This window comes from Varroa destructor, unplaced genomic scaffold, assembly GCF_002443255.2.
Source record: "Varroa destructor unplaced genomic scaffold, Vdes_3.0 BEIS01000007.1, whole genome shotgun sequence".
Lineage (NCBI taxonomy): Eukaryota > Metazoa > Arthropoda > Arachnida > Mesostigmata > Varroidae > Varroa > Varroa destructor.
This window is the reverse complement of record NW_019211460.1, coordinates 32,627,316-32,644,584: the sequence shown is the minus strand read 5'-3', so window position 1 is coordinate 32,644,584 and position 17,269 is coordinate 32,627,316. Positions and strand designations below refer to the sequence as shown.

The 17,269-nt window shown below is 38.2% G+C and overlaps 1 protein-coding gene and 1 long non-coding RNA gene across 3 annotated transcripts; both read right to left on the bottom strand.

Annotated features, from left to right (window-relative positions):
* Positions 1-566: 566 nt before the first annotated feature.
* LOC111253652 (uncharacterized) lies at positions 567-1,778 on the bottom strand. Its single transcript, XM_022813371.2, has one exon. It carries the CDS (start codon positions 1,776-1,778, stop codon positions 567-569), a length of 1,212 nt encoding a protein of 403 aa, XP_022669106.1.
* A 5,473-nt stretch (positions 1,779-7,251) lies between these two features.
* Positions 7,252-15,028, bottom strand: LOC111253654 (uncharacterized). Of its 2 annotated transcripts, XR_002674758.2 has the most exons (6): positions 14,890-15,028; positions 14,452-14,560; positions 12,198-13,163; positions 11,332-11,449; positions 8,263-8,627; positions 7,252-7,740 (listed from the first exon to the last, which is right to left on the bottom strand). It is a non-coding gene; the product is annotated as an uncharacterized LOC111253654 (long non-coding RNA). The 2 variants fall into 2 exon arrangements; XR_015317840.1 differs by having other exon boundaries at positions 7,252-8,627.
* Positions 15,029-17,269: the final 2,241 nt, after the last annotated feature.

Below are 17,269 nucleotides of genomic sequence, written 5' to 3'. Positions count from 1 at the left end.
CCGCATGGATTGGCCGGCGGGTGACTATGTAAAATGACTCTTACTAAACTTTAAACATCTATAATACCCTATCCGTATCGATTCGAATACAATTTTCTCTGAAATCCTGGTACGTTTTGTGTATCTATTACGAGCAGCTCATCCACACGCAACGTTTCCCAATAGAGCTTTTTTAAAGAGTCTGCGATGTCAATAATCAGGACCTAGCCTTGTTTATATGAAAGCTAAAAGCTCTATGCGCCGTGTTAGGTAAATTGCTTTCACAAGAATATCAGATTCTACCTGAAAAAAATTAATACTATCATAAAATAGTATCCATGTTCGACTAATAGTAGTTACCCTACCTGTACGGCTACGGCTAACATACATTTGGATCAATATGCTGAATATTTTTTCAATACATATAATACATTTATTGCATTAAATATCAGAGCAAAAATAATTGTGCGTCAGCGGTTAGTACAAATCAGTAGTTGCATTATCTCTACGGGCATGCATCGCATATTATCGCAGAAATTGTGCCACTGTTTTTGGTAATCAGGGCCATAGGACCAAATACGAAGCATTCAGTCTGAACTGGGCTCCTCCGAGTTACTATCTTCGTCCAAAATCACCTTTTCTAATTGGCTTTCTGCTCTATCTGATTCGATTTCTGTTTTGTTCACACGACTAATCTCGTTCCGCCTCTTAAGGGTCCCTGTAAATTGGGGGTGTCGTTTTTCGTGCCTATTGAGATCACCGATCCGTAGAAACGAGGTGCTACAGTAGCGGCATTTATGGGGTTTGACTTTTAGATGGGCCATTTCATGGACTCGTCTGTGCGCTGGTTGTGTGAAACGGTCGGTACAATATTTGCATTCGTAAGGACGTTCACCTGTATGGATCCGCTGATGCCTGGTCAGGTCGCCGTGTTTACTGAATGTCGCCTTACACTTATCGCATTTGTGTGGTCGTTCGCCCGTGTGTCCACGCTCATGAACGATTAAGTTACTGCTGCCAATGAATTTGGCATCGCAGTAGCGGCACTGATGCGTCCGCTCCCCCGTATGCGTGCGTGAATGTTTAACGTAGTCCGATCGCTGAGTAAATTTTCGGCCGCATTCTTCACACGCGTACGGCTTGATGCCATCGTGCAGGCGTTCATGACAAACCTGGGCATTACGATCGGTAAACGCTCGGTCACAGTGCTTACATTTAAATGGCTTGATTCCACGGTGAGCGTTTTCATGCGTCTGTAGATGCGCTCGACGCTTGAACGCTTTCTCACAGAAACTGCATTCAAAGGGTCGCTCCACATTCGATCTTGCTGCTCGATGACGCTTCTCGCCTGCTAGTTCGCTCGTTTGCCTTGTAGCATTTTTCAGCTGCTTCGTAGGGTCGAGATCTTCTAAATCTTCTTTTTCAAGCTTGACACTTATCAGGTCTTCCACAGCTACTTCAGACACCTCCTTTTTAACCCTGCTGATCACATCCTTCTGAGAGTTGCCGGAGGCTGCCGCCAAACTGGATGTTAGCTTTTGCACTTCTTCGTTTTCAGCAATTGCATTTACAATCAGATCAGCGGTCAGCGTCTCCAAATCAGACTTCACTCGCGAATGATGATGAATTCGTGGCAAACAGTCTATGAGAACACTAGATCGCTTACTATCCTCAATTTCAAATTTAATTATTGGCTTAAATTGAAGCCTAGTCTGAGTCAACGCAGAATTGCTCGTTGAGATGTCCCTATGCAGCTTGCCTAGCGCTTTTTGCGATCTCGCTTTCAAAACTTTCACCATATTGATCGTACACGACACGACTCCCAATCGCTGAAAACAAACCAATGAGCTCTTTTTGAATGGTGTTAACCAATTGTACATCCAAATGTTAAGAGATCCCGGAAAGAGCAGTGGTAGTGCCCTCTCCCAACAAAAGCAGAATTTCTTAGTAGTGCTCTTGTTGAGGTGGCACCCCCCAAGTATTCACAGTGGGGTTGTTGTCCCATATTGTCGTGGCTAAAAAGACAACACAGGGCTGGTACCGTACAAAGCCCGCACTCATAATAACTAATCATGTTTATTGCACTCTGATTTTGTACGTCTCAGGCGGCGCGTCACAATTACCTAGATCAAGACACATAACTATTTAACTAATTTGAAGAATAAATTCACGCAGGTTGTACCTCATAAGTTATTAAAAATTATTTAATAACGCATGCGAGTGAGTCATGGACTATAATTGGGCAGTCCAAAACGAGAACAAAAAACAACACTGAATGAAAAGGGAGACGGTTTGTATTTCTGGAGCACAGTGAGCCAATGAGAATTAGCGGGTATCTTCTGCCTGGATCGTTGTGACGTTGCAAACGGAACTTGTTCTGCGAGCATTAGATTTACGCAAATGTCTTATGAGATTCATCGGTGCCGACTGACCATGATGTACCGCGTGTGCGGCACTATAAATATAATATTATACAGGAATGTGTGATGAACGATATCATAGATAGTACAGTATTGAATATCCTGTCAGTTGCTGCAAATATTCGATTTGATAAAGGCATCTACGTTTAGTCAAAATACTACATTCAGATGGAAGAAACGGTAAGATGGACTACACAATCCAATTAGCGCGGTGAATTTCAAAAAGACTGAAAGCAAACCAGTAGATTATGACTAATCGAATCTCCATTGAAATCAGACCCCCAGAAGTTGAGCTCTGATCCGCTCCCGAAAGAGAAAAAGAGCACGAAGCAAGTAAAATTTCTATTAATCCAAGTTCCAGAACTACTGCTTATCATCTATCTTTTTAAAAAGTCAATTGTATATAATAATTTTAGGTCGCTACTATTGGAAAAGTGTTCCGCCTCAAGCACGAATCAAACTTGTCTTAAGAAGGAATCAGTCTTATTTCCGTTGACTTGGTGTGACGTATGATGAACGATAGATTGAACGGATATTTCTGCTCTCTCGTTAAACTTCAGCATTATCATATATATTCTAAATGATGTTTATATGATTTTCTTTAAATCGATAATATCGCCTTAAACAAATTTTATCTGTTAAGCTTCATAGACAAAAACCATAAAAGACAGCACGGGTCAGCTATCTGTTCAGTGGCATTGAAGATGGTGGGAAAAAATGATAAAATTGTATGCATAAAATCTGTTAATTTAAAAACAACCAGCTAACTATTGCATTGAAACACCTTGGAGAAATAACATTTAAGGGCCATTGAATAATCCATGCCGCTAGCAAAACATCGACGCGTTTCCTATGAAGAACTGATAAAACGCAATTAAAATTTGGAATAAAATGACGCTGAGAACTGTAAAACAAGCGTCAACACAAGAAATACTTAAGGCGCTAAATCAATGGTAGACGTGCATAAATGGCGGTAATGACAATTTGCTACAACACTGAAATCGATTAAAAGGCAATGCTAAATCATATTCAGTAACCGTCTGTTGAGGGTACGATAGTTTAGCTTTTCATTTATGTTATAAACCATAATGTTGCGATTTGCCACCATCGTTTCATACCTATCCATAGTTATATTTTACAAGAATCTCATTGCCATACAATAATTGTGATCAAAATGGACGCTGTGTTGTATCACTTTGCTAACGGGAACATCTTCATGTAATATTTCTTGCAGAAAAACCGGTTGGCAGAGGTAGAACACTGCATGGATTAACGACAAAGATGAATTGTAGAAGCATTAGAGCACTGGACCATTCAGTTCTAAGTTTTTGTCTAGAGCTCCTGGGGCTGTGCGGTATTCACAGCAGTGGTGGTATAGTATTGAACAAATAGTGTCCGCTTTGAGTTGAAAAGGGCAAACGCGTCAGAAATTTGTCATTGTACCAGCTTAGGTTCCAAGGTCCGAGGCAACTCTTAGTTGCCCAATCTTCTTTTGGGCTGTGCAAATCACTTAATATATTCTCTAAAATGCGTCCTACTCCAACGATTGTAACCTAATTCTGTTTTGGAGATCCAGCGGTCAACTCGAACGGAGACCTCGTGTCAGCCTTACCTTCAAGGTAAACGTACGACATTAAGTTAACGAAGTAGGATGCACGTCTGGTGCGTTCCGATGCTCTTTTAGACGGCATTCGCGACCTAATTTACGGTGGAGAACGGCTAGAAGCGAGCCATACAATCACCCTTTTGTCCGCGTAAGCGTATTGTTTGTTTTTGAATAAACATGAATTGAAGATGAATGAAAAAGTTTACTAAGTACTAGACGATTTTCGTGCATTTGAGTCGATACCCGGTGATCAATTGCCGATGGCAAACTGGGCATTTCCAATGTACAGGACCATATTTTTGTTCGTTGCAGAGATTAACAGTAATTTAAAACTAGCTACATGCGTCACCGTATCTCGTAATGAACTGGAACAGATCTTGAGTCCGATATGAACATTCGCAGGATGATATCATAGAAGTAACTGTTTTATACGATTCGTTTTTTTTTCCCTCTATTGCGATGAAAATCGCCAATTTTTTTTTATATGTGGTATATTATTATTAACCGTAACGTACACTCACTCGATAATTCAGCAATTTACAAGGTGCGTGCTTATGGGTGAACTCTTTTGGGTGCACGTTTGACTTAATGTTTCCATCGCGAGTGTCGTCATCAACGATCACAATCATGTGCCGCATTTTCTATTGCTGGGACTAGTATTGCTAATTAGATACAACATGATATTGTGTTTATATTTCATCGTACCAAAGTAAATTAAATCAAGAATCGTATTATGTTACTAGCACAGAACGTTCATACCACTTTAATTATGTTTATGAACTGATGATTTGTATACATTCATTTATTAACTAAGAACAAGTCTGGGCATGCTGAAACCCACCAGTGTGGGCTATAGCAGCTTTATTGGATATACGTATATATATATATTCTGGCTTCGTTTATTGAATGGTTCGACAGGTGAGTGTCAACTAACATTCGAAGATTGTCTTTACGTTTATTGAGATTATATCGAAATGTATGGCCGGCCTAAGTTGTACGGTAAAAATGACACAAGTAAATATCAGATACCCCTATTACTAATTAGCAATAAAATCATATTTCGGTGAAATGATACTAACTGAAGGAGTCTCCTCGATTTGAATAGTGAAAGTTCCATCAACAAATATCGGTTTATGAACTCAGACGATGCTCAGTGCTTCATCAAATTTGTTCTGCCATAGTGGTCATTAGTTAATCAAGCTGCCTTTTTTAAAAATTTTCTATTTATTTAAAATTTTCTTTCTAGGATAACAGATCTTTCCTATGGTATTTTATGAAAGCGAATTTTGGGTTGTCAAAGAAGTACTGGCTTCAAAATTATGCCGAACGTTGTATAATGTAAAATAATATTATTAAATAAATATGCGCTGTTTTAGTGAGTGACCTTCTGCCATTTTTCTAGTGTCATACTACCATCACTCTAGAAATTCGGTCACTTCTATAGTGACAAGTGATTTTTACGGTCCTCCATTCAAATCAAATTAACTCCATTAAAGGAGTTTTCCAAAGACCAAAACTGATCATAGTCGGATAATAAAAAAATCCGGAGTATACGGCGGATACGTTGAAATTTCCCATCGAAGTTCTCTCAGTTCTTGCCGAGTAGCTTAATGTGTACGTGGTCCGGCATTGTTACGGTGGAAAGCAACGTCTTCTCTGTTCATTGTTTCTGGCCGATTTTGCCCGATTTAATCTTAATAGTTATTGACAGCAGAGGTCCGAATCAATCTTTTTGCCTCACGGCAGAAACTCATTTTATTTAACGATTTATTTCCGACTCCACCAAACACATGCCATCACCTTTTTTACCACGAATTTCCAAGTATATTTTTTCATTTGCACATTATTGTCGTATGTGGTTTATTTTTCATTACCGGTGATCCTTCTCTTTAGAAACTTTTGCGTCGCTGCTCGACCATGAGGGGCATTTTCCAAATCGAAATTTCCGGAAAGAAGGCGTAAGAACCATAATTGGACTGTTTCTTCCGATAACGCATCTTGACCACAAACAGTACACATGTGTTTCTACGGACCCAGTCAGTAGTTGTGCCGTTGACATAATAAAATTGCAAAATAGAATCAATTTTCGCCGACATGTCACTCATCTTCGAGGCACTCTACATTAGATCTGGATGAAGGCGTTCCAACAAGTTCACTGCCAAATCTCAGCCTTCAAAGGATAACTTGACGCAACGCATCTGACCTAAGATATGTAACCTTAAGGGCATCTAGGAAGAAAGACGGTCAACACTTTTTCAAGCCAGTATTTCCAGGTTGATGATATCAAAATACGTACAAATACGTTTAGATTCCGTCTGAAACGATATAAGGCTACAGCCGCTCGGTACAACTGCCACGTGGTAGTCACCTGTTAAACGTAACAGATCATCTTGTCGATGATTTGTAGGTCATAGAACTAATTATTTGTTTGTATTCACCGTAGTCAAAACACATATACGTAATCGATTCGGTTGACGCACTTGCTCGGAACGGACTTTAATCGTCTTCCAGCCGCCTGCGATACGAACACAATCAAAGGATCTCTTACAACCCGTATGATAGTACCCCTTTGTACTGTCGCAGCTTGTACTCACAATGTATTGTGACTTAAGCAGATTGCAACAATGTTGCAATGTACATGAAAAGAGCTCACAATTCATATAATGAACGATTATTAAATATTACTAGGATGACCAAAGTGGGATTAATGCTATTTATGGACAGGTGCAACATGGCATATGTTTGGTAAAACTCGCACATGGTGGAAAATTTCGATTCACGAAACCATCAATTCATGGATATGATAATACTTTAACAAAAAAATAAGGGCTCGCTTATTGACAATCGCCTAATTGGCAACCACCAGGGCGCGTCAGTGACCAACAGTATTTTATCTTTTGTTTGGTCTCGTTAAATCGTCATTACTCTGTTCAATGCCAAGTGGATTGAACGTAAAGTATCCGTTCGGTTGAAGTGATGCGGCGCAAGCTTCACATCTACTCTAATTCGTATACGAACTTTTATGGAAGCGCCATTTTGACCCTCGCTTCCTTCGGTTGCCTTATTGTTCGGGTCAAATTCAATCAATTTAAAAATGGAACCTTAAGGCTTTTAACGTTTTGGTAAATCACTGCATCAACACTGTGAATATATGCCTGCGCATAAAATGTTTTACTGCACTAGTATTACTAATGTTGGTATGATACGGTACGTAATTAACTGTTGTATAATGAAGATCCGATCACGGCGCGTAAATGTGTTATCTGTTTTTATTTGCATATCCCACAGACACACACGCACACGACGAACTTACATAAAAATTACGTGGATACATTTATAGATTGCTGCACCGGAAAGCACGTTTCATCTAGCGTGTGTCTTCCTTTGTACGATATATATATATATATATATAATTGGTAATGGATTTGTTATTACTATTACAATAGTAGGATAGTGTGCCTATACTTCTACGCTAACGTTGCCGTCAATATTTGGTAACGATATAACTTGCTGCTGCTACTGGGGTGACAAGCTATCCCGCCAACTATACACATATATTGAAGTGCGTTGTTTTCGCTCTTTATAGGGTCTAACGTTTGATCCTTCTAATTCGCTTGCAACAATGCAAAGTGGAGGCTTCCTCGTATCGCTCTGGTCCAGGGCGAACTGTTTCTATTGCTGCTAGTAGCAATCAATGGCCCAACGGATGTCAGTCGCCATCGCAGCTGTCGACCGCTGGAACATATGGAATGCGATACGTAAACAATCCCATAGGACATATAATAGATATAGTAAACGGCTAAGTAACCGTACGATAACAGTGAACATACGAGAATAAACGCTCAGCGTCTGCTGTATAAGTTTTATGATTTTTATCGCGCGCACGTGAGGGCGTAAGTCAGAAAAGGCGACGTAATCAGGTAAAAAAAATGCTTACTAAACGTAAAAGTGATGTTTTCTAAAAACTATAGTCGTGCCTTATTTCGATTAAAATGATGCATCTATTCGCAAACCCGCAAATATGTGTCTTTCGGAAAGTTATAGCTTTTAGGTTTTCTCAAACTGTCTTGCTTTTTGCCCTAGGTTTTCTATGACAGAGTGACATGGCCTTTTTTTTTTAACGATTTTGGCGATAGTATTGGCACAGAATAGAGAGAATATAGGGCCGCTGTGGCACTTGCTGTTGCCTCAAAAACGCGATGCTTTTTTTTTCCAAGCTTTAACTAAAGTATCCAGGATAATCTTAACGTGCCTAACCGTAGCGAAGTTTTCTTTTTATCAAGAAGCTGATGTTGACTGAACTGCTTATAGTCATTGATTACGTTTGCTAGCTACCGCGTCCTGAAGTTGGGAAGAACTGTCGTGGCACGTTGACCCCGTGGGCACTAATGAGGACCCTTTTTGGGCCGACACTTTGCCGTCAGCTTGACGCGACAACAAAATTCTATATTATTATTATTATAGGTAATTAACTCAAATAAGCAAATAGCACGTATTTGCTTTGATAGCAAGGTTAATAATTATGCCTTAACGAAATATCAGATTTTGTTTAGGAAGAGCTTGGTGAAAAATTGAACCGGCCATTTGATGTTTCATAGACGTCATCATAGCAATAAGTGTGCCTGAAAGCGAGAGCCAATAAACAGTTATTGGATTAAGTAAAGTAACTTTCGAGTACAGAACGTCTTAAAAAGATGTCTTTCCTAAATGCTTATTGCTTTCATTTCAGATTGTTCTAGGTTAACATTATTGCGCCGAAGGCGGCATATTAAAAGTATGATATGATTCCTTTTCTAGCGAGTCTATTAGTTACGAGCAATTGACTACTTTTGTACAGAAAGCCGGTCGTGCTTTACCAGCAAAGAGGTAATTGTCAATGCGGGTGAGTGGTGCTTCAGCTGCGGTGCGGCTGAATCTGTTTAGATAAATCTTTGTGTTAGTAGGACTTTATATAATTTATCAAGTGCCTTTAGTGCAAAACTTGCTAGTTTCATGCCGTATAATGTGTAAATAGAGTACTTCCAACGAGTATATTTCTGTTACTATAAAGACCCTGTCTATTTCTCAGAGGAGAAGTGGCCACACTGAAACAATTCAGAACCAATAGTTCCCATACTGATTAGCTAAGGCTGAGACGCTTTATGTTCACTAACTCGTAGAAGAAGTTCTTCATCAGCCCATTACCCTACAGTATATATAATTCAAGCCTATCACTCTGGCAGATTTGTGAACCTTCAAGCTCTACCGAGACAGGCGCAGCCACTCTTGTATCAAAAAGAATATCAAAAAAATAACGCTTTGGTTCATTATGCTGTTTAAGCTACAATTAATATCTATTGAAGCTTGTACTAAATGCCACCAACGAATTGAGCTTAAATTAATTCAATTGTACGTTCATCCATCAGTAATGTTTACGGCTTCCCTTGTATCGTAACTGAAATACGGTAAATTCCAATTTAGTGTTTAGTGTTCTATACCGTTAGGAAGCCTCTACCAATCGGCTCAATAAAGCCATTGTTGCGGTCTTGTGTAGATTATCGAATTTTCCTCGAGTTCTGAAAAAATTCTACGTACAAGATAATCTTTGCATCACGTTTTGTCCTATATCAAGAAAGCGCGGGATATTTCTTTCGCCTATTTCGATGCACCTATACCTAACAGGCCGTAGGTTTACCGTCTTCATTGATTAACAGTTATCTTACTATCTTTTTTTAAAAATGACTCAGCATATCTAGGCTTATTATCCTCGCTAAATAATCGCTGTTGTTCTTCAAAAATCAAGACGATTCACGTCTAAGTATAATAATAGGAGGGGAAATGCGTTTATTAGGTCGAAGATACCATTTTTTGACCCAGGTAAGCATTTTCATCCCGGTTCGCTTCAGCGCCTTTTTTATTTGGTAGAAGACGCTGAAGAAGAAAATGCTATTTTCAATCTGTTCCAACTGTTGAAACCGTTTGAAGCCTGAACTCTAATAACAATCAAGTTGTCCAGAAAAAGCGGGTAGCTTAACAACGGTATGTGACAACTGACCATCAGCTGACCGCGTATTAGAGAAAGCAGGCCATTCAAGGAACAGCCACTATTTGTATACCAATGTATTATTTAAATAAGAAAGCCAAAAATTCGGAGAAGCCTTTTTTTTAGTATTGTTAGAGCATTATTGGCATTAAGATAACTCCAATAGAAGTCTACCTTATTATTATAGCTAATGATTCGTTGAGCCGATACCAGCACATATACGCCGATTCTAGAGCCATACGATACTTGAACGATCTATCACTCAATGGATATAGGGAGCAGCTTTTACTGTGTGCCTAACTTCCCAAGAACAAAACGCTTTTTGCATAGCCTTTTTCATGACATGGCAAAAGCCATGGGGCGATCTAGACGACTTTACAGCTCTGTAGTGTTATGCACTTATGATGTCTGCGGCAAGAGACGTTTGCCTGTAATTCCATTCTGTAGATTAATTGTTTGAGGGGGCTTGGCACGATTTGTGTACACACACGAAAGGGCTGCGTGTACGATTGTGTCTATAAGAAGCTTCTTAATCTGAAAGTGGCTTCATGACTCTGGCGCTAATGTCACACCACTGAGCTACAAAAAAAGCTACAAAATATTCCTTAAGTTAATTTTTCAACAAATGTTTTTCCTCCAACATATCTAAAATCTATGCAAAACATTATCGAAAATGTTTTATGCATAAGACATTGTTGAATTAACACATGAGTGTTTGAATATTCCTATTTTTTTGTGATTAAGGTACGTTCTAGGTCTTCGACAACTTACGTTGTCGTTGTTGTTGTCGCCTACTTTACACTAGCGTTATACAAATACGTTGCTATATTTGATTCATATTCTAATATAATTATAAGCATGCTCTGTATATGTTTTTAATTCGTCGTCTAACGTCTAAGCGGACCCTATTCACTAGTGTACGACGGTATTGTATTACCGTATTATTAGAGAAAGCTACCTATGTAAGGGAAAATATTTATTAATGGCTGATTAATTAACCGTTGCTATCTGATAATCTGATATATCTGATTTTACATTTTCTATTTACTAGGTAACAACAATATAGTTACCTTAATATTTGCCTCATGGCCTTGGCTAGCTTTTTCTAAATGGATAGCCAGAAACAACCTTACTTAACTTTACTTACTACCATCATTGGCGATTCATATTAGAACGTGTATATGTATAGATTATTTGAGTTCTACCGTCAAACGATATCTTAACAATTTACTTAACACTGTCGAATAAATCCGAATATTGATTTGGTTCCTTTGTTATAACTCGAACGTGTTTGCGTGTCTTACGTCAGAGATCACTGCGAGAAAATCCGGTTACGCTTTACAGAAGTAGTCGCAAACGATTCTTCAGCGTTCGTATTTTATGCGGAAGTAAGTCGCAATCTTATCAGGGTTCAGAGACACGCTGTAAAACAAGCACGTATTTAACATTAATGGTAGGACTTGTCTGTCATAGTCGGAACTGTTTCGTAAGTAAGCGCATATACATGTACTAACAGATATAATTTCTTCATCAAAAGAATACACGTAAACAAAGCTATAATAGCCTTGGAATCGTGGTTACTTTGTTACGTTTAATCTATTATTGGCTTGCCACAATCTAGTTATCTTTCTATTCCGCTAAAATATCCTCGAAATTATAATAGTAGCCTATTGCATTTGAATAGCTCTCCCGTGCGATATCTCTATTTCCTATTGAGTTTCATTTCCACGGTATTTATAATTGTCTGATAATTTTCGCAAGAAACACAACCTTTCATTTTCGCCGTAATAGTAGAAGAAATTGCTTCGATGTTCCGTCTAAAAATTAAACCTTATCCTGATTTTACGAAGCTATGAAGACGATGCAATTTTTCAAAATAAAGATTTAAGGAATTGTCAACGCTTGAAAAACAGATTGCCTCGTTTTAGATTAGCAAAATTGTATATATTGAAAAAGATTTCGTCGATTAGCAAAATTAAGGACAACGACAGCCCAGGATGAAACGATCGACCCACAAAATTCAGATTAAAGCAATTATTCCTTGTAGGCCATTTCGGGGGAGCAAGTCAAGCAGCAACCATAAACATTATATTATATATTAATGCATGATATTAATACATAGAGGATTACTTTTTAGTTTACGGGCTATATATTAGTATTCTTAATTCACCTGTTCTTATTTTGTTTTGTCAGAGATCCTTCTATCCTGGGCGTGACTCACACTACAAAGGGCCCCAGAATTCCATATTCAGGGCAATTGTCGATACAGCTGCTTTTCTAAACTCTGCATTTTAGATGATAATACAATGAGTACATACTTAAGCAGTGGTGTTTTTTAGAATATTTACTTTATAATGCACTCGATTCTGCTTCGATTTGGCATTCCTGAACTGTGCCAGTACGGTACTTTACAAACGAAATCTAGCTATCAGTTTAGCTATGTTGTCACGTTAGAACAAACAGAAAATAGGAACAGTATACATCGACCTCTATTTTGACTTCTGCGAAGTTGTGCAGTCGTTCTTTGGGATACACTTGTAGGGCTATAAGATCGAATCACGATGTGCCAAAATCACATGCCATATGAACTCACAAAACAACTCTCTCGTAGATAGATATATCTGTTGTAAACGGGTCTGATATTCTCTAGTGAGTATTACGCATATGGTCCAAAAGACGTGAGTACGCATATTAGTAGGCTGTTCTAGACGCTATTGCTTTGTCAGGGCACATTGGACGACAAGTCCCAGTGTCCCCTTGAGCTGTTGTAGCATCAGTAGCTCTTTGTGGAACAATAAATATCGGGCATTCAGGGATATTTTGCTGAAAATAATCCAGGCTAAAATGCTGCCAGTGAGAAAAGCGACTGTGGACGGGCGTGCTTCTCGTAGATTTTCTTCCTCATGCTTTGTATGTTCCTGCCCCAATAATACGTTAGCTGATTGTAGTTACGGACCAATAGCGGACGGTCGAAACTATCTTACACGGCACGAAATCAGGTTTGCCCGTTGTTTGACGCTGCCGCCTTCACGTGCTCTAGTGCAAACGCCAAGCACCAATGCCATCGGTTGCAACGACGACTGACAGAGCTGTCAGTCCATAAATCGTCTGAGCTTTCGGAGGATTGCAACAAAATCTAATCGAACAAACAGAAATCGTTATACTTAATGTTTAATAGGTCCGTATTACTATATTCATCTAGTGCACTTCCATTGCGCATCCTAGAAGTGGGTGAATCTATACATACTACAGATAGAGATCCATAACGTTGAAACGATCGTACTAGGATACGAACAACTTGTATTAACATAGTACATTCTATGTAAACTGCTGAAATAAGCAAAAAAACCTGACTGACAAGCTTACCTCAAGCATACGAACTTGAGACAAAACCCGTTTTTGACTGCTTACCCGCGATCGGTAAGATTCGTAGGTTTTATCATGGGCACGCTCTGTACATTATTTCTGTTGTTGAATGTGCCACTGACCAAACAGCTATGTGAAGCAGCATTTGTGTGTTAGAACAGTACAATCCCTCCTTCTCCTTTTACCAGTCGTTGGGTACCAGGGGTTATTTAAATCAACACTGCACTTGACAGAAGTTCATTAAAACAATTTGTTTTTCCGAGAAGGAGAATAGATGCTATCAATCGTGGTAAAAATAGGTGCTTACTCGTGTGAAAATATGAAATAGGGTGGTCAAGTTGCAAGTATGGCATGTTACAAAGCAGACGCGTTACAGCGAGGATATAAATCATCAGAATTCATCTTCGGCTCAAAATATGCTTCCTACCGCGTTAATGAAATAATCGTTGAGCTTCACTCTCCAAAAGCAATTCTACAGCTTTGCACAAAGATTCAGGACAGATCTTTAAGGGATATCAATATTGAAAATAGCCGCAGCAATATACACAGTCCTCAATGACGCAGAAGATGTAGCTTTTCTTATTCACACGAAAATTCTGCAGTATTTGTGTCTTTGGCGAGGATCGAAACAGGGCTAGGCTAGACTAGCCTATAGCCTTTCAACTGGAGATTGAGGCTCCAAGCCTTCATGTTGACACATAGAGTATAGGTAATCCATAGACTTTCAGCAGGGATACTGAATTTGCAAAGCCTCAGCCCTAACAAATGCGAGCGTCAGTTTGTTTTATTTTCTAATAGGTCCTATCCGTAATTAAAAAGAAAGTACGTCTTCGCATGCTTTACTCAAACAAAGCTTCCTCATTGTAGAGCACATACAACGCTTCCTTGGCGATACCACAGGAATCTAAAATTGGAAATTACAATACAGAGCTACCGATAGCACACTCTTCGTTTGAAATTGATTCACGCTGGTTAGCATGGACTTTTCATTCTTCTCGCATTTTTATTTTTTGCGCATGTAAAGCCGATTCTCTTTTTGTATACATATATTAACTTACTCAACATTATATATTGCCGGATAAAAGTATTCTCTCAATATCAGTCCTTGAGCTTCACAGCCCCTTGTACACTCCCTAACATCGGATTCCAGTCCAACTCTTCAGTAACCTGTCGTTTGTAATAAAATCAGTATTTGTACAGCAAGAATATTTCAAATTAATGCTTTTGGGTATTCTCTATTATATTAATGTTATAGGAAAGAAATTACGCTTTTTTACGTCAAAGAGGAAATTATGTTGTTCCTATTCTTAAATATCATAAAAATTTTATTTAACAGAACTTTGGGCTTCGTAAACTTATTAGCTTTGATGAACTACTTTTTAGCAAACAATGACTTAAACATATTTTGCACATTTGTCGTGGCTTGGACCTAAATTTGAGCTTGTTAGGATTCGCCACTGACGGTTACCTCTGTTAACATTAATACACACACTTACTTTGAGATTAACCTAAACAAATTATGACTAAACGAACATGGATAATCGTAGTATGCTTCTTCTAAGGCGAGCAAGCGAGCCGCAAAATAACACGTTTTATTAGCTAATCATATACGCCAATATCTAAATCGCACACTAACCGCTGTCCGTACAAAGAAAAACTAATAAAATGATTCTTTACATCTATTCTTCTATGAAACATAAGAAAACCGTTAGCAGACGTTTTTTCCACAAGCACTAAGCACGCGGCGGAATACAGATATTGCTCTTTACGTCGAGACCAGCCGTTTCTCTCATTGCGCGGTCCGATCATCATTAACGTCGCTTAATGTACAGAACAACTTAGGTGCACGTACACACGCGAGTCTCCCTAAATGCACAGCAATCTTCCGATAATTTTATCACTTCATTGATGTCACTCAGCAAGAAGCTGGCAACGTTGCATCACCTTGTTAGTAACTTGACACAAAGATGCTGCTTAAATCACTGCAAATCCCTCAGCATCTTATTTTATTGATCGATTAGAATTCCGTAGTAGATTAAGTATTCATAGCTTCGTTGAGGCGCCAATGTATTATTTAGTCATCATCATTTCCAAATTCCCTTACATTATTATTCCCGATACTAACTTTCCAAATTAAAAATCAACTAAAAACAAGCCTAAAAAACACCAATGTATTTTGATTTGATTTTTTCTCGCTGTTACTACTTGTCAGTATATATACCAGTAAAGAAACGGTCTACTTATCCAGTTCCGCTAAGATTTCGCTAGCCCCATTCATTTCTTGGTTGAAAATTAAAGAATGAAACACGAACAATTCAAATTCATAATCATTTAGTTTTTCCTTTGTTTTTTTTTTTGTTGAAGCCCAAGTTATACGTGCTTTGCAGATTTTTATATCAAGATACTTTCTTTCTACCATGATATTTCCTCTTAAGTCACTTGAGTATTATTACTTACTTTAGTATTTAACGATGAATCGCGTTTTGTAATGCTGCTTATAATGTAGTTCTACTATCAAAATACTCTTATAATACTTGAACCATAGCGGTTTAAAAGGAGATTAGTTGCTCGTTCTTAATCTTAATTCGCGAATTTTTCGTAAAGTTTGATTTTTTCTTCATATTTATAAAGCACATTTGGAACGATGAGTTTATCTCATTGTTTTGGGAACACATTGTGAAAGATTATTGACGTGAAACCAGATGCATAACTATAGAATAGTTTATACGTAGTTGTCTAATGAAAGAACACTGGGTGGTTTGCAGCTGTAACAGTCATAACAATCATAGTGCACACTGCGGTGACTTCTCATTTGTAAATTATTAGTAGAGATCTATTTATTGGGTTATATTGAGTTGAACTGAAGTTACAAGTCATTATGCCTAATGAGACAAAGGGATGTCTGGTGCGTCCATCAAAAATTTATCGACCGGTACCTTGTTTGCATAATGATATACTAGATACTCTAAGCATGATGGATTTGCGTACAACACTACGAGACTTCTGATACTCGACATCGTTATCCGCTACTATTTGAAACAAAACTCATTTTGTTTCAACTTTTCAAAGATCAACAGTGGACTATGTAATCTCACTGATGGTGTATTATAAACATTCTATAATACATATTCGATAAAAACCTATGGCTGCATCTAGCTTGTCTTGAAATTTTGATAGGTAATATTTCCGATATTAGAACCTCATTTATAGCCATTTTATTCCTTTCGGAAGGTTTCATTTGGTATTGTAACTCTTTTTTTCGTATCGGGCATTGTATCAGTGCTTATTTCTTAGGCATAGTGCCTATACGATTCCTTCTTGCCGCAGTCTATATAGCATTATTACTCGGTTATAGATAAATTATTTCAATTCATCATTTTTCTTGTAATATGGCCTCGAAAAAGCGGAAGTTTCCTAATAAAACGCCGCAACACAATATTAGGTAATTTTATATTGTATCACAGTATTTCACATGCTTTAGATTATTATCCGTGCAAATATTCTGTACATATTAAATATATCCTTATCTGATCTTTGGTTGTAGATGACCATGTTTGAACATCTTGCCCCTACCATTGTAACTTTCCGCTTCATAGCACACAGTTCAGATTTAAACATAATTTAAATTATAAATTGTAGACCAAGATTAATAATGAAACAAAGGAATAAAGGTGGAAATGAAAGATTAAAGTTGTTTCGTTGTCTATAGCGCTTTAGGTTAGGCCACCGGTAGAAGCAACCGGCGATGTGCCAAATACTCTTTTGTAGATATCTTCATTACCCTATTATTCCGGGACCCAACTGGTATGTCTTGACGACTTTTGTGGGAATTAGACGGTTGTAGCCAACGTTGTAGTTTTAAGTATTCAGTAAACG

Bases quoted from the DNA above. Each gene is read 5' to 3' on its own strand.
- LOC111253652 (XM_022813371.2), bottom strand. From the start codon at position 1,778: ATGGTGAAAGTTTTGAAAGCGAGATCGCAAAAAGCGCTAGGCAAGCTG.